Below are 23,558 nucleotides of genomic sequence, written 5' to 3' on the forward strand. Positions count from 1 at the left end.
TGTTTGTTTGTTTGAGCACATAATATGGATATTCATTAATAAGGACCACAGTGGAAAGTCCCCAGGACTTTTTTGTGTTATCCTTTTAGCCTTAAAGTCTGAATGTACCTCGTGCTGTTTACATTTCTGACTAATAACGTATTCAATCAATCAATCAAAACATGCAGTAAAATACATAAACAGAGGGAGAAATAAAATGATCGGAGCGGGAAGGGGCAGGTATAGATATGTTTCAAACTTCCTCCTATGCTTTTTTCCAGCACTCTGGTGCTATGTATTCATTATTTTCCGCACATTTTTAGCAGGGGTCCATATGGTGGCTTACAGGTCTGTAACTCTGAGAGCATACACATGGAACCAAATGGACCCTTAGAGATCTGTAACACTGAGAGCATACACATGGAACCAAATGGACCCTTAGAGATCTGTAACACTGAGAGCGTACACATGGAACCAAATGGACCCTTACAGGTCTGTAACTCTGAGAGTGTCCAAATGGAACCAAATAGACCCTTACGGGACAGAATTTGGGGTCCCAAAGATTTAATAAATGGTATCAAATGGGGGACCGTGGCCTAATGCATATCAAACTTTTTAAAAATTCCAAAGGTTGACAATCATTTCAGTTGCGTATACTGTAAGGCACAGCTTGTACTGTATTTCCCTGTGTGTGTGTGTGTGTGTGTGTGTGTGTGTGTGTGTGTGTGTGTGTGTGTGTGTGTGTGTGTGTGTGTGTGTGTGTGTGTGTGTGTGTGTGTGTGTGTGTGTGTGTGTGTGTGTGTTAATGCTAATGCTGTGGTGAGTTGTAAGGAGCAAGTGAGAGTTTTCATTTTCCCCCCGACTGACAACCTGACCACAAAACGCCTACTGATTCCAACTGACATACACACACACACACACACACACACACACACACACACACACACACACACACACACACACACACACACACACACACACACACACACACACGCACTTGCCATGCACGCAGGAACGCACGCACACAAACACAATTGTGCTATTCAAAAGAGATAGCCATCTCAAAGGGACTCACCTGGTTAAATAAAGGAGAATAATAATCCTACTATAAATGTGCTAAATCTATGTCTGTGTGTATGTCTGTCTGTCTGTATGTATGCATGCATGTGTGTATGTTCTGTAGGCCTATGTTTGTGTGTATGTTCTGTAGGCCTGTGTGTGTGTGTGTGTGTGTGTGTGTGTGTGTGTGTGTGTGTGTGTGTGTGTGTGTGTGTGTGTGTGTGTGTGTGTGTGTGTGTGTGTGTGTGTGTGTGTGTGTGTGTGTGTGTGTGTGTGTGCGCGTGTGTGCGCGTGCGCGCGCGCGTGTGTGTATTTCACGTACCTGAAGAACCGATATATGGGACCGATTGACTTCAAACTCGGCCTGCGAATCGCAGAGGACCCGAGGGAGTAGATATGTAGACTCATAGGATGATGATGAGCCTATGATGACAAGCGACACGTTGTCGGCTTGTAGATTGGCTATTTTCGCTATTTTGAACATGTTTGAAATTGTTTGAATTTTATTTTATACTTTAGGGATGCTAGGTTGAATTACTGTACACACAATCTGGGAACCCTGCATGGTGGTGCCTCTGGGGCAGAGCATAGGAGCGATTTTCAACGTAGCGGGAGCGGATTAAAAAAATGGTAGAATCAAACTCGTAGCGAGGACCCCCTTCCGCTCCAAGCCACTCCGTTCGGGGCCTTTCATAGTCCACTTCCTCCTGGGTGCTTCGATCTGTGTTTGTTCCCACTAACAACAACACCACATGTTTAAGGCAGTGGTGCTGTTAGCAGAATCTGTCCTGAGAGATTAATGTAAACATGACCTTGATGTTGACCCCTCTTCCTCTGTTGTCTCCGCCAGGCCGAAAGCCATGGCGAGAGAGTATGTTTTGCACCCTGTCCGTCCGTCCGTCCGTCCGTCCGTTCGTCCGTCCGTCCGTCCGTCCGTCCGTCCGTCCGTCCTTCCGTGTGTGTGTCCGTCTGTGAACAGCTAATCTCCAACACCGTTGGCTTGATCGCAGCGAAACTGTGCACACACACTCCCTGGATGTCAATGCAGAACCTTTACCCCAAATCTTTCACATGGGCCTGTTATAGCGCCACCAGGAGGCCACTTTTTCCAAAACATTTTTTTTTACAGTACTCCTACAGAGTTTGTCCAAACATCATGCAAATCGGTACACAGTATCTCTATCATTAAACAAAACCTGGTGTTTCAGATTTTTCATATTCCATCCTGATTGGCTAAAAATGGCTTCCAAAGTTTGCAGGAGTGCTCCGTTTTGAACAAAATGCCTCAAATCATGATCACAGCATGCAATTTCCCTGAAATTCTGCACGCAAATTCCCACTATGCCGAGGAAGAAATGCCACTTCAAATTTTTCAAATCAGCCTCATGGTGGCGCTATAACAGGCCGATTCGTGTTTTTACCGGTCTGTATAAAACTTTGTATGCGCACTCCCTAGAGGTCAAGGAAAAACCTTTGCCCTGCATTTTTCACATCTGCCTTTTATAGCGCCACCAAGAGGCTGACTTATGTAAAACATTTTTTTAAATATTACTCCTTCCCATTTTATCCAAATTTCACGCAAATCGGTACACATGATCTCTATAGTCATGTGATCAAGACGGATCTGTTTGATTTTTCATATTCCATCCTGATTGGCTAAGATTAACATCTAAAGTTTGCAGTAGTGCCTTGTTTGGAACAAAATTCTGCAAATCATGAACGCAGCGTCTGATTGCGGTGAAACTTTCCACGCACATTCACACTATGTTGAGGAACAAATGCCACCCTTTTAACATTGGCCTGTTGTAGCGCCACCAGCAGGTCAAATTTAGCAAAACACATTTTTATAACAAAATGCCTCAAATCATGAATGCAGTGTCCGATTGCCATGCATGGCCTAGGAAGAAATGCCACCCTTTTCACATTTGCCTATTATAGTGCCACCAGGAGGCCAAAATAACCTACCTGACCTGGCGGAGACCTGTGCTCCGAGGAGCACTTTTTCAAATCCTACAATCTTGTATCTTGTGGACTCACAGGCCTCACATGAAAGTGTCAGCACTCAGGCAGGGGAAGTATATCTGGCTCTGAGAGTGGCTGCATGCTTTTTCATGTCAAGGACCCCCAAATTGATTGAAGTATTTGGCCGCGGACCCCCATCTGAAAATATGTTGTGCAAGTGACCCCCATGAAGCAAAGATTTGCATTAAAATGTTCACTAATGTTCAATAATTTTGAAAAATAGCAGATCTACTAGCTGTAAGCTTGTATATCTGCAATTTTTTTAATAGCCAAAGTATAAAAGTATTCTTTGAGACAGAATGTGCCTAACTTTTGCAATATTACGCAAGTGAAAGTGAAAGATGAAAGTAATCAATATCCATCTTTCATGATCAATATGTTCAGTATGACTGGAAGCAGATGGTCAGAAGGATCAATCTCTCTCTGTTGCATCCCATAGCTCTCCATGAAATTAACTTAAAAATGCATCAAGTGTTTTTAGTCATAGTTCTAAGAGTTTTATGAGAGTTTCTTTCTTTCTTTCTTTCTTTCTTTCTTTCTTTTTTCTTTTTTTTTTTTTGAGTGAATGCTGCATCCTGTTACAGGTTTGTTTTATAAGATCAGAAAGGAGTGTGTGCTTAGCAGACTAGTTATTAGGACACACACACACACACACACACACACACACACACACACACACACACACACACACACACACACACACACACACACACACACACACACACACACACACACACACACACAGCAGAAGGTTCAGGAAATACATATTGTGGTCAACATTGCAGTACTATGCAGGTGGCGTGGGGGGGGGGGGTACTCTTACGAGCATTATAATGAAGAAAAAAAAAGGTTTTCCGTCAGTCAGTCTGCATGGTGTTATATTTGTTCATATATATTTGTATTATATTTGTGTCACAGTGCATGCATGGCAACACTGGTTGTGTTATTGCTTGCACATGTATATGCACTGTATATGTGTATTTGCACGTACAGTATATAAGAATCATGCATGCATATAATGTCCCTCAAATGCTTCTGCACCTTTATTGAAAGCACATTAGACTTTGGTTATTTCCTATCAGTTTGCATGGTGTTATATTTGTGTCACAGTGCACTACATGGCAAAATTGTTGTGTTATTGCATGCAAATGTATGCACTGTATTATTTGCATGCACAGTATGTAAGAATCATGCATGCATATAATGTCCCTCAAATGCTTCTGCACCGTTATTAAAGGCACATTAGACTTTGGGTATTTCCTATCAGTTTGCATGGTGGTATATTTGTGTCGCACTTGCGTGCATGGCGACGCTGTTGTGTTATTGGTGTGGTTAATCAGAGGGACAGATGCGAGGAAACAAGTGTCATAGCTTCTATGAAAAAGCCCCCCTGCTACTATGAAAGGCCCCCTGCCTTCTTTGAACCACCACACACTGCTCTTTACCTAGAAACTCTGTCTGGGCAAAGGTCAGGTACATATGTTAGCTCCAGTGTTGCAACCATGGGTCTATGAAAACAAGCCCCAGGTCAGTTAAACTTTATTGTCTGATGTTGTTTACGAGCTGTTGGTTCTCAAAACATTTTCATGAGGACCCCCTGAATTAATATGTATTTGGCCGGGGACCCCAATCTGAAAATATGTTGTGCCAGGGACCCCCGTAAAAGAATTGTGTTTCAAAAACATTCCAATTTTTTTTCAAGGTTTTAAAAATATATAGCAAATCTACAAGCCCACAGCGCATCGTGACATGTTGTGAGCTTGGAGATCGGCTATTTTCAAAGGGCCGGCGCACATAGTGTTAAAGTGGTTAAACTGAAACAAGCCCAAATAAGCAACTACACTTTACATGAACATGACGACATGTTGCATCAGACAAGGTCTCCGGTCCGTGAACAAAAATATCCGATTTACAAGCATTGTGAGCCAGTAGATCGGCTATATTTCAGCAACACCCTTGTGCGATGAAGAACTCAGGCTTCAGTGTCTGAGTGTCTTGAAATCATTCTAATATATATTGTGTGTGTGTGTGTGTGTGTGTGTGTGTGTGTGTGTGTGTGTGTGTTTATATATATATATATATATATATATATATATATATATATATATATATATATATATATATATATATATACATATATATATATACATACATACACACACACTCAGGCTTCAGTGTCTGAGTGTCTTGAAATCATTTTAATATATATTGTGTGTGCGTGCGTGTGTGTGTGTGTGTGTGTAAATATATATATATATATATATATATATATATATATATATATATATATATATATATATATATATATATAAACAGGTTTGAATCACACGTCGACTTTGACATTGAGGTAGGCCTATACCGGAACTAAAACAATGTGAGAGTTGAGTTCTGTTAGGGTCAGGCCTTGTTAGTATGGTTATGTTTAGACATTTAAAATGGTCTGCCATAAGCATTATATATATGTAAACAATCATGCATGGTCAAACCACACGCAGGCTTTTCTATTTGGACACCTATGGTATGGTGTCAGTCACTCTGTCTCACTCTTGTTTTATAGCTGCCTGTGTTTTTTTTGTCCATTGGTTGTAGCTTTGTCTTTGTGACCTTTTGTAAACATTGTTAATGCTCTTTGCACAAAACAGTACTCTTACACATTGAATCCATTATTTGTGCCCGCTTTATTGATTATACGCCACATGTTCAACACCCATATACCCAGTCATTGTATTTCACTATACATTATGTTACATACTCTCTCTACCCCTAGAACCTTAAGGTTTCCTAACAGTTATATTTAACACCAAGTTGAAAGTGTGACTAAATAACTACATTGATCCATTGGAACACAAGGTTCATGAGCTGAAAAAACATATTATTCACTCTCCCCTCATCTTTTACCCTGATCCTTCTGCCATCCTCCCCTTTACCCCAAACACCTTTTCTAACATCTCCCCTGAACCCCCTTCTTCCATTCTGTCTTCCCACTCTCTGCACATTCTCATGCATGTTGCTGACCCCCCAGCATTGAGGGTCTTAGGTGGTCCAGATGTTCCCAGCCCCCCAGCATTGATGGTGTTAGGGGGTGCGGATGTTCCTAACCCCCCAGCATTGGTCTTAGGTGCAGCAGTTGTTGGCAGCCCCCCAGCATTGATGGTACCAGGTGGTGCAGATGTTCCTACCCCCCCAGCATTGGTGGTCTTAGGTGGTGCAGATGTTTCCAGCCCCCCAGCATTGGTGGTCTTAGGTGGTGCAGATGTCCCCAGCCCCCCAGCATTGGTGGTCTTAGGTGGTGCTGATGTTGCCAGCCCCCCAGCATTGGTGGTCTTAGGTGGTGCTGATGTTGCCAGCCCCCCAGCATTGGTGGTCTTAGGTGGTGCAGTTGTTGGCAGGCCGCCAGCATTGGTGGTCTTAGGTGGTGCAGTTGTTGGCAGGCCGCCAGCATTGGTGGTCTTAGGTGGTGGTGCAGTTGTTGGCAGCCCCCCAGCATTGGTGGTCTTAGGTGCAGCAGTTGTTAGCAGCCCCCCAGCATTGGGTCGGTTCCTCGCGTCCACCTTCTTCATGGTGCTTTTGGCCCACGCGTTGTTTGGGTCGGAGCAGATCCTCTTCCCTGACGAGGTGTTGAACCTGCAATGGAATTCAGTAAGGTAAAATGAGTCCCATCAAATGAATGAGGTGATTTTTTATGGAATTTTGGCTGTGATTGTTCCCTAGTAAATAAGAATGAAAAGGCTCCATGCTCAGACCTGGTGGCTCGAAACGTGACTAAAGTAACTTGCATTTGGGAACAGCAATGTGCAGATTTTTTATTCTTGTATACTGTTTAACTTCTTTTGATCCAGCAGCACCCAGCCTAGGTCTGGGATGTGTGTGTGTTTTAGCTGTTTATCAGCTTCTCTCTCAATGTGATTGTTCCCTAGCCATGAAATTGGGGAGGAAAGTGTGATTTTCAATGAAGTTCGGGATTTATGAGTTACATCCATCTATATCCACTGCATTTGACTGTGTGAGATGCTTTTGTTACGTTGGGTTTGTTAACTACTAGATTTGTACCGTAGAAGTCTATGGTAAATATTGTCGTTGACAAATCCCATGTAACGTTTTTGTTCAATCTGAGTATTTTTCAAAAAAGGGAGTTTATGGTACAGTATGATGAAAACGGACATCTAAAGGGTTCATTTTTTATTGTGATGAATAAAGTCATGTATAATGTAAACAAAACCCTAACCGCTTCATGAAAAAATATAAACAAAATTGGGAAAATAATATTGATCTTTTATAATTACATTTTTTTTTAAAGCAAGGCATACATGTCATTTATCTGGAGTGCATATGGCTAAAGTGTGTTGTGTTTGTATGTTATATGTTTTGTATATTGTACAGTATCTCCTATATGGAATAAGCAAACTACCTGTAAATGAATAGTGCATTAGTTATGGAACTGTACAAAATGCAGACAGTGCAGAACACATGCACGGTTTCATTACAAATGTGCCTTCATTAATGTTTCTGCAGGGGTTAGGGTTAGACAAAGCTAGTGTGGTTTAAGTTAGGGTTTAATTTGAAAACCACAAGGCCTGCGATTGATGATAAGTGTAATAATAATAATAATAATAATAATAATAATAATAATAATAATAATAATAATGGAATAATAATAATAATAATAATAATAATAATAATAATGGAATCAATAAAAACAGTGAAACAGGGGTGTTTGCAAATATCAGGTTGTACAGGCCTGAGTTGCAGAGAACACTTACACTATGGCACGGGCGGCACATGGTCCTGAACGCTGGACGTAGTAGCCTTGTATTCGGTCAGCATGGACCTTGGTGGAGGACCACTGGAGACAACAGTTACTGACCACCGGTCCATGAGCTGCATGGGTCAGAGAGAGAGAGAGAGAGAGAGAGAGAGAGAGAGAGAGAGAGAGAGAGAGAGAGAGAGAGAGAGAGAGAGAGAGAGAGAGAGAGAGAGAGAGAGAGAGAGAGAGAGAGAGAGAGAGAGAGAGAGAGAGAGAGAGAGAGAGAGAGAGAGAGAGAGAGAGAGAGAGAGAGAGAGAGAGATATGTATAACGACTTAAACCCTTTTTAAGATCTTGTGACATGATGGCGTTGCACAGTGAAAATAGAAGATCTGCTATAGCTCACAACACGTCACCTTGTGATGCGTTGTGGGCTTTTAGATCTGCTGTTTGGCAATGCAACATTTTGAACATTTGTATTTTGGAAAATAGTGTTGCCAGGTTGAAAGTGATTAATTTGCCTCAGATTTCACAGTACCGGTACTTGAAACAAGCTGGCTGGAGTGTGTAGTGTGTGTACAAAACACATTAGTATTAAAACTCACTTGTAGAGACGGAGTCCAGGCATGTTGCGAGGATGAGGATGGTGGCCGACACCAGGCTGACCTTCATCTCTGTATGGATGTAGGATCACTGCTGTAGAAAGTAACCAGTAACCACCAGTCTTGACCAGCACCAACACAGGCTGAGCAGCTCACACTAAATTAAAACGAAATTGTTTGTGACCAAAACAAATACTGACACAGAAGATGTAATGGTTCTAGTTATGAGACGGTCGCTGCAGTTTCTCTTTACATTGTGACTGTCAACGTTTTGCTCTGTGGTCTTATACGAGTCAGGTCCTTCCTCTTCACTCAATCACACACACGCACGCACACACACACACATACACATAGGCGCGCGCGCGCGCGCACACACACACACACACACACACACACACACACACACACACACACACACACACACACACACGCGCACAATACATATGCACACATGCATGCACACAAACACAAACACACACGCACCCACACACACACACAATGTGCCACACTGTGGGGAGGAAACTGTGTGTGTAGAAGGTGGAAGGTTGTGCAGAAAACAGACAGACACACTGACAGAGGTGTATCTCAGGTTCTTTGACTAAATAAGACGTATTGTACATTCATGCTTCACAATCATATTTCACGGCAGAAGGACTACAAGTTGGAGTTTTTTTATAAGGTTTTTAAAAGTCCAGAAAATGTCCCATGTTTAAGCTTAAAATGATTATAATTAATCGTCAACAGTTGGTCACTGTAGAAATGTTTTTCTCAGCTTTAATGTGAGCAGCTTGTGGAAGATAACCTGACCTCAATGTCAGGCAGTGTTGCCAGATTGTGTGAGAGAAATAAGCAACCAGGTCTATGAAAACAAGCCCAATAGAAGCGACTATACGTAGGCCACATGAGCACTTTAAACTTATATGCAGCGGCTATTTGAAAATAGCCGATCCACATGATCACAACGTGTCACGATACGACGCGTTGTGAGCTTGTAAATCTGCTATTTTCAAAATAATCTTGAAAAAAAAAGGTAAAAATTTGGGTTATTTATTGAAACATTTTAACAACGCAAATCTGGTATGGGGGTCCCTGGAACAAAACATGTTTATGGGGGTCCGTGGGCAAATTCATATTAATTTGGGGGTCCTTGCTTGACATGAAATTGTTCGAGAACCACTGGTTTAAACAACATCAGGAAGCAATAAGTAAAAATAAGCAACTACACTTTAGAAACAACTAGCCCAAATAAACAGCTACACCTTAGAAACAAGCCCAAATAAACAGCTACACTTTGGAAACAAGCCCAAATAAACAGCTTCACTTTAGACACAAGCACGAAAAAATGCAACCCTCAACTAGCAATATTTACAAGCAACTTTACAGAAAAACATGCTCAAAGTCGCGTATAATAAGCAGACATGTTAAGGATGTCAGGGTACATCCAGTCACTTTGTCTCTTCTAAGAACACAAAGGTGTCTCAATGGTTTGATGAGTGATTAATGTAACATTCAGATACAGTAAGAAACATAATACATTGTATTAATCAGGTATGATGGGTAATTAATGTAAAATTCAGATACAGTAGGAAACATAATACAATGTATTAATCAGGTATCTTTTGTAAACATTGTTAATGCTCTTTGCACAACACCGTACTCTTACACATTGCATCCATTATTTGTTCTCCCTTTATTTATTATACGCCACATGTTAAACACCCTATATGTACCCACTTATTTTATTTCATTACATTATGTTACATATTCTCTCTACCCCTAGAACCTTAAGAGTTCCTAACAGTTATATTTAACACCAAGTTGAAAGTGTGACTAAATAACTACATTGATCCATTGGAACACAAGGTTCATGATCGAGCTGAAACAAGAAAGAATGACATAGATGTCATGATGGACAGCGCAGGACCCCCCCCCCCCCCAAAAAAAAGAAAATAGTTTTGGGGGTACAAAAGCATGGGATGAAAAAAAAAAAAAAAAAAAAAAAAGGAGGTCCGCGGTCGTCCCCCCCCCTTAGGGGTCCCTGGAGACCCTTGGGGGTCCCTGGGGGTGACCTACAGACACGGCGAAGGAAAACTGTAAAGCCACAGCCATGCGATGTTGCACATGAACTCTGCAGCCGCACTGAGCAGAGATGCTCATAGGCCTGCGTCCTGCGTCGCTGACGCACAATATTGTGAAAGGACGCATTCATGACACCGTCGTGCCGTCGTGGCGTCGCACTAGAGTTGTCACCAACAACAGAGAAAAATATAAAAACCAGAAAAAGTGCTCCTCGGAGCACAGGTCTCCGCCAGGTCAGGTAGGTTATTGTGGGCCAGCAATTTTCGGAATTCGCCAATCAGGATGGAATATAAAAAATTTGACAGATCCATCTTGATCACTTGACTATAGAGATCATGTGTACTGATTTGCATGTTTGGACAAAATTAAAAGTAATATAAAAAAGAAACATCTGCCTCCTGGTGGCGCTATAATAGGGCAATGTTAAAAGGGTGGCGTTTGTTCTTCAACGTAGTGCAAATGTGCGTGCAAAGTTCCACCACAATTGGACGCTGTGTTCATGATTTGCGGCATTTTGTTCAAAGCGGGCCACTCCTGCAAACTTTAGATGTCAATGTTAGCCAATCACGATGGAATATGAAATATCAAACAGATGCATCTTGATCACATGACTATAGAGATCATGTGTACCGATTTGCGTGAAATTTGGAAAAAATGTGAAGGCTTAATCTAAAAAAAAAAAAGTTTTACATAAGTCGGCCTCCTGGTGGCGCTATAAAAGGCTAATGTGAAAAATGCAGGGCAGATATTTTTCCTTGGCCTCTAGGGAGTATGTGTGCAAAGTTTCACGCAGATCGGTGCAGATAGTTAAAAACACAAATCTGCCTTTTATAGCGCCACCATGAGGCTGATTTGAACATTTTCAAATGGCATTTCTTCCTCGGCCTAGTGGGAACATGCGTGTTAAATTTCACATAAATCACAAGCTGCGTTCATGATTTGAGGCATTTAGTTCAAAATGGACCAATCCTGCAAACTTTGGAAGCCAACCTTAGCCAATCAGGATGGAATATGGAAAATCAGGCAGATCTGTGTTGATCACATGACTATAGAGATACTGTGCACCGATTTGCGTGATGTTTGGATAAAATCTGTAGGAGTACTGTCCAAAAATGTCTTTTGCACAAATCAGCCTCCTGGTGGCGCTATAAAAGGCCCATGTGAAAAATTTGGGGCAGAGGTTCTGCTCTGGCATCCAGGGAGTGTGTGTGCACAGTTTCACTGCGATCAAGCCAACGGTGCCAGAGATTAGCTGTTCACAGACACACGGACACACACACACACACAGACACACGGACGGACAGGGGGTAAAACATACTCTCTCGCCATGCCTTCGGCCTGGCGGAGACAATAATTTGCGATAAAATTATTAGTGCACGATAAGTATCGGCCCGATAATTATCGGTTCGATATCAGGAATTATGACGTCATCACGATAAAACCGATAACATTAATAATAGCTCCGATAATATATAATATTTGTCAACTGTGATCTGCATGGACTCTCAGTTAGACACCGTTGTACTGGAGAAGTATAACTCTCGGTTAGACACCGTTGTACTGGAGAAGTATAACTCTCGGTTAGACACCGTTGTACTGGAGAAGTATAACTCTCGGTTAGACACCGTTGTACTGGAGAAGTATAACTCTCGGTTAGACACCGTTGTACTGGAGAAGTATAACTCTCGGTTAGACACCGTTGTAGTGTTGTGCTAGTGGTGTGCTAGTTACTGAAAACCAGTGACTAGTTACCATTACTAGTTACTTGTCATGTAAAAGTAACTCAGTTACTTTACTAGTTACTTACACCAAAAAGTAATGCGTTACTGTGAAAAGTAACTTTGAAGTTACTTTAAAAAAGAAAGGGCTCCCATTATTGCCCTTATAGCCTTCATTTCAGTACTGTTATTGCATTGGAGAATAATACAATCTGTTGATCAACTTGACATGCATTTGCATCACTGAACTCTGCTAAGCAATGTGGTCAATACCAGGGGTTACGATATAGGATTGTAACCTGCTGGTCCCAATGTCCGGAATGAATCAAATGTATCAGACATCTGATAAAAAATACCGGTCATAACTATATTTAAGCATTAATTACAATTAAGCAGGTGCGTAAATACAGCCTAACACTTAGGCCTACAGCATTATATTTTGGATTGAGCTATTTGAACATCAACCATGATGAACGAGTAATATACACATTTTATATACAGTAGCAGGGTCATCTTGCACAAATACATTAATTACCTACACTTGTGCCTGGCAATGTCCTTCTCACCCATTGACTTGCATGTTAAATGATGGCGTTTCCCCTTAAAAAATAATCGATCATTTCAGGAGCAAGAGTTTAAAAATCTATTCTAAATCTAGTCAACAAGGCCTGCAGTAGGCTATGCACTGGACAAATATGCATGACATTATTTCAATACACTAAAAACCAGTGGTGGAAAGTAACTAAGTACATTTACTCAAGTACTGTACTTATAAGTACAATTTTGAGGTATCTGTACTTTACTTGAGTATTTCCAATTTCCAATACTTTTACTACTACTCCACTACATCTCAGAGGCAACTATTGTACTTTTACTCCACTACATGTATTTGAAAACTTTAGTTACTAGTTACTTTTCAGATATAAATTATGATATAATGAAACATACATTAACCACTTTAACCCTATTTTATACCTAGCCGGTCTACAAGCTCACAACGCGTCGCATCGCGACCCGTTGTGAGCTTGAAGATCTGCTATTTTCAAATATTTAGTACTTTTACTTTTGGTACTTTAAGTGCATTTTGATGCCAATACTTTTGTACTTTTACTCAAGTAAATTTTGAATTCTGGACTTTTACTTGTAACAAGAGTATTTCTATATTGCAGTATTGGTACTTTTACTTAAGTAAAGAATTTGAGTACTTTTTCCACCACTGCTAAAAACATGGGAAATGTTAGAGGGAGTAATAGCCACGGATACACGACGGTCGACTGTCACGACCGTCATGGATGAACTTCAACCTAGTGTTTGCACTTTCTCCATTTATGACCCGTACATCTACATAAACGTTCATATTTCAAAGATAAAGTGCTTATCCCATGGCGACGGAGGTTACATGTATATATGGGCTCTCAAAAGTACCTGTATCATCCGTATTGTTCAATAAAAAGCATTTTAATCTGATCGGTGGCCATATGCTTTTAACAGAGTGACCCTATCGGTTGGTAGGTGTATTGCACTCGAATACATTATGAAAAAATGGCCACTAATCGGATTACAATGCTTTTCATTGAACAATAGTATAGTTCAGCTTGGGAAAAGCAGCCTTTAACGGGTTTGGGTACGTGGTTCATAATCACCATTGCGTTATCGTGGTTATCTCTCTCTCTCTCTCTCTCTCTCTCTCTCTCTCTCTCTCTGGACCTCACTGTCCATGAAAAGAATGTCGGGGACTCGGGGCTCCCGAAAATTATCTCGCAGAATCGCTGCTGCGCTGAAAATAGCAGATCTACAAGCTCACAACGCGTAGTGATGGGACCTGTTGTGAGCTTGTAGATCTGCTATTTTCAAATAGCCAACGCAGCCATGCAGATCTGCAAGCCTAACCGAATGACTGTTAAAGCAGTTTGTTTAAATTACTTTATAAAATGTTATATTTTCACAGGGATTATTTATTAGTGTAGATATACATTTTGGAGTGGATATATGTGTCCAGATGCCTGTCAGACCGTCTGCTCCGCAGGTCTAGAATGGAATAAACGGGCGCAGCCAACGTCAACAATTGGTCTCGACCAGACGTGAGATCTCAGCGTAAAGTAGGATGAAGCCCACGTCAGGATATATTGATAAATGCCGAAAGGTGCGGTGATATCGCCGTACGTTCATTATTCGGGCTACACCGCGTTGATAAATGAGGGCCACTGTGCCTTAACTCCGCCAGACAGCTTTTTGTGTATTTACTATGAATATCGCCCCTATACTTAAGGCTGACAAATAACGTAATACACATCCATTCTCTCTCTACGTCCTGCGTGTCTGGAGGATGTTGGGTCTTTTGAGCAATTGAGCCAATGTGTATTCTCAGAATCCCATTTCACACTCGAGTGTGAAATGTGTCTGTCTGTGTCCCTCATTCACAGAACCGGTTTATTGACATAAGCGCACAATATAAACACCACACACATGTCCTGGCCTGAGTGGCCTCGTTCTCTTCATGTTTGATTCTTGAGACAGCAGAGAGGCAGCAATGGCACCAGCGTAAAAAAAAAAGTTTGTCCAGAGCAAACTCAGCGACGCGAGGACGCCTAAACGAACGGTCGCCTAAACCACTTTCAGGGCAAGCTGCTTCAGGCTGCAGCATCAGTCCTGCTTGGTAAAATAAAGGCTGAACTCAGTGGACATTGGACAATATTTTGCAATAGGCCTACTCGCGTATAAAGATTTCCCGCTTTCCAAACGGGAACTAGTTGCAGTTTGTATTCGATTCATGGAGGATGGAGGACTCATCAAAGAGCGGGCAGTGGAATTTATTGACACCGCGGATTTGACTGCACGGTGCATCACAAAGCGCTCCTAAAATAAACCTTTCCGAGCGCACTTTATGTACACTGCAATTCTCACTGGCTAAATGTAGTGCTTTGCACTCTGTAGCCTAACAAAGCATCCCTGGATATTAGCAATACATTGCCAGCTTTGTTTTTGTGTATCAAGTGGTCCCCCCCCCCCTTTTTCTCTCTCATGTAGCCTACTGGTGCAACGATATGCTTGTGGTTCAAGAAAGTACAAAATAAAAGTCTTTGAGTCGTTGTCATGGTTAATAATTTACCAATCATCTACCAACTATTGTAGGCTACCCGTGTCTAAGCTAAAACATAAACATGTAGGTCGCCTACATAGGCTACTTTGGTAAATAAATCTGGTTATTTGAAGAGGAGGTTATTCAACTCTCCAGCTGTCTATCTGCGACTCTCTCCCCCCCGCCGCCCCTTGCGCTTCAACTACATGCAAAAAGGCCGTTCGCAGCTCGCGATGCTTAAATGAAGAAATGTGCACAGAAAATCATCTAAAACTATGCTAAATAAACCCCAAATAAAAATCAAAAATAAAAGCGGGGCTTTATTGTGGCTTAAATAGATTCAAGTCAACACTTATTAATGTTTTGGTGCATTCTATAATTTAATACAAAATTCTGATGCCTCCATAGTCTATAGTCTACATGTCTACTCAGTGGTGGAAAGTAACTAAGTACATTTACTAAAGTACTGTACTTGAGTACAGTTTTGAGGTATTTGTACTTTACTTGAGTATTTCCAATTTACAATACTTTTACTTCTACTCCACTACATCTCAGAGGCAAATATTGCACTTTTACTCTACATTTAGTTGAAAACTTTAGTTACTAGTTACTTTTCAGATATAAACTATGATATAATGAAATATACATTAACCACTTTAGCCCTATTTCATACCTATAGGCTATTTGAAAATAGCAGATCTACAAGCTCACAACGCGTCGCATCGCGACGCCTTGTGAGCTTGTAGATCGGCTATTTTCAAATATTTGTAGATCGGCTATTTTCAAATATTTAGTACTTTTACTTTTGGTACTTTAAGTACATTTTGATGCCAATACTTTTGTACTTTTACTCAAGTACATTTTTAATTCTGGACTTTTACTTGTAACGGAGTATTTTTATATTGCAGTATTGGTACTTTTACTTAAGTAAAGAATTTGAGTACTTTTTCCACCACTGTGTCTACTTCTCTGCAGTGCCTGAGTGCCTGTGACAACAGGCAGCCGTTCCAAATTTTTCGGAGCAAAGAGGGGGCGTCTCCCTGCATGAATCCAAGTTGCAGCAACCAATCGGTGTTTGGAGCAAAGAGGGGGCGTCTCCCTGCATGAATCCAAGTTGCAGCAACCAATCGGTGGCAACCAGACCCTTTTTTAGCAAGCCGGCCCACTTTTTCCCACAAACAGAGAGTCCCTGACCAAATCACGCCCCGTTACGCCCCTTTTTCGCCTAAGCCACCTCCTCTCTTTATAAGCCTGCAGAGGTTACATCCCACATACCTCAGACGCCTTTCATCTCTCTCCATAGAGGACAGCTCGCTTCGCTTGAGCTGTCCTAAAAATATTGTTCACTCTCCCCTCATCTTTTACCCTGATCCTATTGCCATCCTCCCCTTTACCCCAAACACCTTTTCTATCACTTCCCCTGAACCCCCTTCTTCCATTCTGTTTTCCCACTCTCTGCATATTCTCATGCGTGTTGCTGACCCCCCAGCATTGATGTTCTTAGCTGCAGCAGTTGTTGGGAGGCCCGCCGGTCCCCCAGCATTGATGGTCCTAGGTGGTGCAGGTGTTCCCAGCCCCCCAGCATTGATGGTCTTAGGTGGTGCAGATGTTATCAGAGCGGCTGTGGCTCAGGAGGTAGTGCAGGTAATCCAGGGATCCATGGGTCGGTGGTTCGAATTCCGGCACCTCCTGTCCACATCTCGAAGTGTCCTTGGGCAAGACACTGAACCCTACATTGCCTCCAATGAATCGGTCGGCACTAGCTTACCACCATTAATGAGTTAAAAGTGAGGACGCTGGTGTTGAAGTGCTTTGAGTAAGTTTGAGTTAACCTCGCGTCACCAGTCTTTCCACCTCGGAGGAAAGCCTGGTATGCGTTACTAAAGACCCGTGTGATGCGGTCTAGGCCACGCCTACTGAAAAAAATAAATAATAATAATCGTCTTTCCGGATTGTCGCGATCCCCAATCCCTATTTAAATGGAATAGAATTTCCCCGTGGGATAATACAGACGCTAAATAGTTTCCGGAAAATACACTCACATTTATCTTAAAAAAAAATAAAATAAGCTAAACTACGACGCATCAAGGATTTTATTAGGACGGACCTATTTTGGGGTGACGTCTTTCCGGATTGTGCGATCCGGTCACCTGATGACGCGGATGACGCGCATGGTGACGTAGTGCTACTTCCGCTCCCGACCGGATCATAGACCCGAAAAGCTTTGCTTCCCAGGCTAATAGTTTGAGTACTTAGAAAAGTGCCATAAAAATGCAATTCATTATTATTATTATTATCAGACTCCCAGCATTGGTGGTCTTAGGTGGTGCAGATGTTGCTAGCCCCAAAGCGTTGATGGTCTTAGGTGGTGCAGATGTTGCTAGCCCCCCAGCATTGATGGTATTAGGTGGTGCAGATGTTGCTAGCCCCCCAGCATTGGTGGTCTTAGGTGGTGCAGATGTTATCAGCCCCCCAGTGTTTATGGTATTAGGTGGTGCAGATGTTGACAGCCCCCCAGCATTGGGTCGGTTCCTCGCGTCCACCTTCTTCATGGTGCTTTTGGCCCACGCGTTGTTTGGGTCGGAGCAGATCCTCTTCCCTGACGAGGTGTTGAACCTGCAATGGAATTCAGTAAGGTCAAATGTGTCCTATCAAATAAATGAGGTGATTTTTTTAATGGAATTCTGCCTTGTTCTAGTATTTAAGAATAAAAGGCTCCAGGCTCTTCCTCAAACCTGGGGGCTCGAAACGTTACTGAAGTAAACTTTAAGCATTTGGGAGCAATGTGCAGATTTTTTTATTTTTAGCGGCGCTAGCCGCTCTATACCTTTAGGTATAGAGCGGATATTAGCCCTCTATGCCTGGCTTTTGCGTCAACGTTCTGATTGGTCAGGCTCGCCAACGTTCTGATTGGTCAGGTGCGCCAACGTTCTGATTGGTCACTATTCATGACATCACTATGTTACTATTCATGACATCACTATGATGTCATGAATATAGAATTAGATGTCTATATAAACAATGACTAAATAAACAATGAGTAATATCTAGAAATATTTAATAATTTCATTTTATTATTCATTTGGCTAAAGTCTCCTTCTAGGTAAGTTATTTAAAGTTAGATCCTCAATTTAACTTTATCTGTCCAAGATTCTTCCCAATATGACGAATAGAAAGAGAAAGATACAAGAACGTAATGTTCAAATACAATCTTTGAATGATGAACAGACGAAGGGTGAATGTATAGAAAGTCTGAGTTCGGGGATCCAGTCATCCGTTATGCGAGAATGGTTTGACAAAGGAGATCTAGTGTCCAAGAGTCCTTTCTTTCAGCAGCCGAAAAACGTAGTCATCGACCCAAAAATTAGGTCAAAGAGTGATGTTATCCCAGAGGAAACAAGCAATTTCATTGACCCTATAATTTCAAAGGATATCACAGAAATAATGATGTCCTATAAGTTCAAATATATATTAGCCCTCTATACCTGGCTTTTGCGTCAACGTTCTGATTGGTCAGGCTCGCCAAGGTTCTGATTGGTCAGGTCCGTCAACGTTCTGATTGGTCAGGTCCGTCAACGTTCTGATTGGTCACTATTCATGACATCACTATGATGTCATGAATAGTGCTAATAAAGAGAAAGATACAAGAACGTAATGTTCAAATACAATCTTTGAATGATGAACAGACGAAGGGTGAAGTAATAGAAAGTCTGAGTTTGGGGATCCTTTCATCCGTTATGCGAGAATGGTTTGACAAAGGAGATCTAGTGTCCAAGAGTCCTTTCATTCGGCAGCCGAAAAACGCAGTCATTGACCCAAAAATGATCTCAAAGAGTGATGTTATCCCCGAGGATACAAACAATGTCATTGACCCTATGACTTCGCTTGTAGTAATAGAAAGTCTGAGCTCGGGGATCCCGTCATCCGTTATGAGAGAATGGTTTAATATCTAGGAAACAGTCCCAGCAGGGAAGGTACTATTTTTTAGCGGCGCTGGCGCCGCTCTATACATAGTATAGAGCGGTCCTGCTCTATACCTGGCTTTTCCATCAACGTTCTGATTGGTCAGGTCTGTCAACGTTCTGATTGGTCAGGCCCGCCAAGGTTCTGATTGGTCAGGTCCGTCAACGTTCTGATTGGTCAGGCCCGTTGAGGTTCCTGCTCTATACCTGACTTTGTCCGTGTTCACCGTCAACGTTCTGATTGGTCAGACCCATCAACGCTCTGATTGGTCAGACCCGTCAACGAAGTGATTGGTCAAGCTTCACATGACACATGGCTATAAACTCATTATAAACACATATCGATGACATAATGTATTGAAAGGCGCCGCTACCTTCACACAGGGTGTGATTTTTATATATTGTTTAACTTCTTTTGATCCATCACCCAGCCTAGGTGTGGGATGTGTGTGTCCTTTAGCTGTGTATCAGCCTCTCTCTCAATGTGACATGCTAATGCGTGAGCTGTGATTAGAGTATGAATGTGTGACGTAATGACCAGCAGCGCTGTGAATGGGGAATAGAAAGCTGATGTTCACATCAGCTGACTGACAGATGATTACAGATGAGGCGTGCAAGACTTCAGTGTCCTGCATGAACTAACGTTATGCTTCATTTATGGAACTGTACAAAATGCAGACAGTGCAGAACACATACACTGTTTGTCATTACAAATGTGCCTTCATTAATGTTTCTGCAGGGGTTAGAGACAAAGCTGGTGTAGTGAGGCCTGCTATTGATTTGTATCATGCACATATATATATATATAATATAATAATAATATCAATAACAATAATAATAATAACTAGAAAATGTGCTCCTCGGAGCACAACTCTCCGCCAGAAGACTTGTGTTGGGAATGTTGGGAATGTTCTATTTGTATAAGTGTCCTATCCGTCCTGTCTGTATAAGTGTCCTATCCCTCCTGTCTGTGTAGCCAATCAGATCACAGTATTTCACAGTATTGTCACGTGTCTCCCACTCGGTCACCGTATGGACCGAGTGGGAGTGAGCGAGTGGCCGGATTTTCGGTATTGGAATCTGGCTTATGACTCTTTCAAAGTGACACATGTATTTATAGGCCGCTATCCGTCCTGTCTATGTAAGTGTCCTATCCGTCCTGTCTGTGTAAGTGTCCTCTTCCGTCCTGTCTGTGTAAGTGTCCTATCCCTCCTGTCTGTATAAGTGTCCTATCCGTCCTGTCTATGTAAGTGTCCTATTCGTCCTGTCTGTGTAAGTGTTCTATCCGTCCTGTCTGTATAAGTGTCCTATCCGTCCTGTCTGTATAAGTGTCCTATCCCTCCTGTCTGTATAAGTGTCCTATCCCTCCTGTCTGTGTAAGTGTCATATCCCTCCTGTCTATATAAGTGTCCTATCTGTCCTATCTGTCCAATTATGTATCCTACTATCCTATCCTACTATAATTCTAGTAACCTCTGTCCGTTTGTTTGTAGTGGTAGGTGAAGCTACCCGGTTCTCCTCAGTGGCTGGACCAATTGCTCTGATTTTGCACACAGCCATTGACCATTACCATCTGAACTTAACTGTGAAGCCCGTTTTTCAATTTCATCAAATCTCGGCTTCTTATTAGCGCTTTTGTGTCAAAGAATGTCGTCCCATAGCTGGGGCTGCCCAGCTATGGGACGAACTTCCTCCCGGGTTGCCAGATCATGTGCGCATATCCCCCCACGGATGCGTCGACCGGGTATGGTCTAGTCCTATCTAATTGTTACAGTATCCACCATTTCTCAGCCATTTCGTGATGGTTCCTGTCTTACCTCATTTTGAAAGTGGCACGGACACTTTCAAAATGACGCCATGTATTTATAGACCACTATGCGTCACTAGCCAATCAGATCACAGTATTTCACCGTATTGTCACGTGTCACGTGAGGCTTGACCAATCGGTGTGTCATATTTAGAAAGTGAAAACAATACTCTCCTGGCGGAGAGTAATAATAATACAAAATAAACAAACAAAAACAAAATAAAATCAATTTCAGAAAAAAACACACCAAAACTAGAAAAAGTGCTCCTCGGAGCACAGGTCTCCGCCAGGTCAGGTATAGGTTATTGTGGCCTCCTGGTGGCGCTATAATAGGCCAATGTGAAAAGGGTGACATTTGCTCCTCAACATAGTGTGAATGTGCGTGCAGTTTGACCACAATCGGACGCTGCGTTCATGATTTGCGGCATTTTGTTCAAAACAAGCCACTACTGCAAACTTTAGATGTCAATCTTAGTCAATCAGGATGGAATATGAAAAATCAAACACATCCATCTTGATCACATGACTATAGAGATCATGTGTACCGATTTGCGTGAAATTTGGATAAAATCGGAAGGAGTAATATAAAAAAAAAAGTTTTATATAAGTCGGCCTCCTGGTGGCGCTATAAAAGGCAGATGTGAAAATGCAGGGCAAAGGTTTTTCCTTGACCTCTAGGGAGTGCGCTTACAAAGTTTTACACAGATCGGTGCAATTATAGGTAAAAACACGAATCGGCCTGTTATAGCGCCACCATGAGGCTGATTTGAACATTTTCAAGTGGCATTTCTTGGAAATATCCGTGCAAAATTTCGAGGAAATTGCATGCTGTGTTTATGATTTGAGGCATTTTGTTCAAAACGGAGCACTCCTACAAACTTTGGAAGCCATTTTTAGCCAATCAGGATGTAATATGAAAAATCTGAAAGACCCGTTTCGTTTAATGACTATAGAGATACTGTGTACCGATTTGCGAGATTTTTGGACAAAATCTGTAGGAGTACTGTCAAAAAATGTTTTGCACAAATCAGCCTCCTGGTGGCGCTAAAAAAGGCCCATGTGGGGCAGAGGTTCTGCTGTGGCATCCAGGGAGTGTGTGTGCACAGTTTCACTGCGAGCAAGCCAACGGTGCCGGAGATTAGCTGTCCACAGACAGAATGACGGACGGACACACGGACACACGGACGGACAGGGGGCAAAACATACTCTCTTGCCATGCCTTTCGGCCTGGCGGAGACAAAAAGGCTGAGACTATGGGGGAAAGAAATCTATAAAAACAGTGGAACAGTAAAACAGGGGTGTGTGCAAATACCAGGTTGTACAGGCCTGAGTTGCAGGGAACACGTACACTATGGCACGGACGGGACATGGTCCTGAACTCTGGACGTAGTAGCCTTGTATTCGGTCAGCATGGACCCTGGTGGAGGACCACTGGTCACAACAGCTAACCACCGGTCCATGAGCTGCATGGGTCAGAGAGAGAGAGAGAGAGAGAGAGAGAGAAAGAAAGAGAGAGAATGTATCACCACTTAAGCCCTTTTTAAGATCTTGTGACGTGATAGCGTTGCACAGTGAAAATTCTGTAGCAGATCTGCTATAGCTCACAATGCTTCACCTTGTGATGCATTGTGGGCTTTTAGATCTGCTGTTTGGCAATGCATTTTGAACATTTGTATTTTGGAAAAATAGTGTTACCAGGTTGAAAGTGATTAATATGCCTCAGATTTCACAGTAGTAGTTGAAAACAAGCTGGCTGTAGTGAGAAATGTAGTGTGTAGTGTGCGTGTGTGTGTGTCCAAAACACATTAGAGTAAAACTTACTCATAGAGACAAAGTCCAGGCATGTTGCGAGGATGAGGATGGTGGACGGCACCAGACTGACCTTCATCTCTGTATGGATGTAGGATCACTACTGTAGAAACCAGTACCCACCAGTCTAGACCAGTACCAACACAGGCTGAGCAGCTCACACTAAATGTGTTTTGTGACCAAAGAAAATATACTGACACAGAAGATCGATGCATTTCCTCTTTACATTGTGACTGCCATAGTTTTGCATAGTTTCTGTGGTCTTATACGAGTCAAGTCCTTCCTCTTCACTTAATCACGCACACACACGCACACACATGCACACGCACGCAAGCGCGCACGTGTCTGCACACACACACACGCTCACAATACACATGCACGCACGCACGCATGCACACACACACACACACACACACACACACACACACACACACACACACACACACACACACACACACACACACACACACACACACACACACACACTACATGTAAATGAATAGATAGTGTATTAGTTCAGTCAGAAACACTCACGTCAAAGTAGATTTAACCATTTATTACAAATGGAATACAGTTAAGCTTAGCGTTAAAGACTCCGCTCTTGGAGATATTCTCTGTATTTTTGTCGAAGCAGCCTGCTAAGCAAAATCATGGAATGCTAAGCAAAACCCCATAGGGATACAATATCAACAACAAGC

General features: G+C 42.1%; 2 protein-coding genes across 2 annotated transcripts; both read right to left on the reverse strand.

Moving 5' to 3' along the window:
* Nucleotides 1-5,719: 5,719 nt before the first annotated feature.
* LOC311044469 (uncharacterized protein) lies at nt 5,720-8,648 on the reverse strand. The gene is made up of 3 exons (XM_084056078.1): nt 8,410-8,648; nt 7,821-7,938; nt 5,720-6,684 (listed from the first exon to the last, which is right to left on the reverse strand). Exons 1-3 carry the CDS (start codon nt 8,474-8,476, stop codon nt 5,955-5,957), a joined length of 915 nt encoding a protein of 304 aa, XP_083912204.1. The 5' UTR covers nt 8,477-8,648; the 3' UTR covers nt 5,720-5,954.
* An 8,227-nt stretch (nt 8,649-16,875) lies between these two features.
* Nucleotides 16,876-23,022, reverse strand: LOC311043928 (uncharacterized protein; the record flags this gene model as incomplete). The annotated part of the gene is made up of 4 exons (XM_084055352.1): nt 22,873-23,022; nt 22,400-22,514; nt 17,585-17,898; nt 16,876-17,045 (listed from the first exon to the last, which is right to left on the reverse strand). The coding sequence occupies exons 1-4, from the start codon at nt 22,937-22,939 to the stop codon at nt 16,876-16,878; spliced, it is 666 nt and encodes a 221-aa protein (XP_083911478.1). The 5' UTR covers nt 22,940-23,022.
* Nucleotides 23,023-23,558: the final 536 nt, after the last annotated feature.

Source organism: Gymnoscopelus microlampas, assembly GCF_963454915.1.
Source record: "Gymnoscopelus microlampas genome assembly, chromosome: 4".
In the NCBI taxonomy this organism is placed as follows: domain Eukaryota; kingdom Metazoa; phylum Chordata; class Actinopteri; order Myctophiformes; family Myctophidae; genus Gymnoscopelus; species Gymnoscopelus microlampas.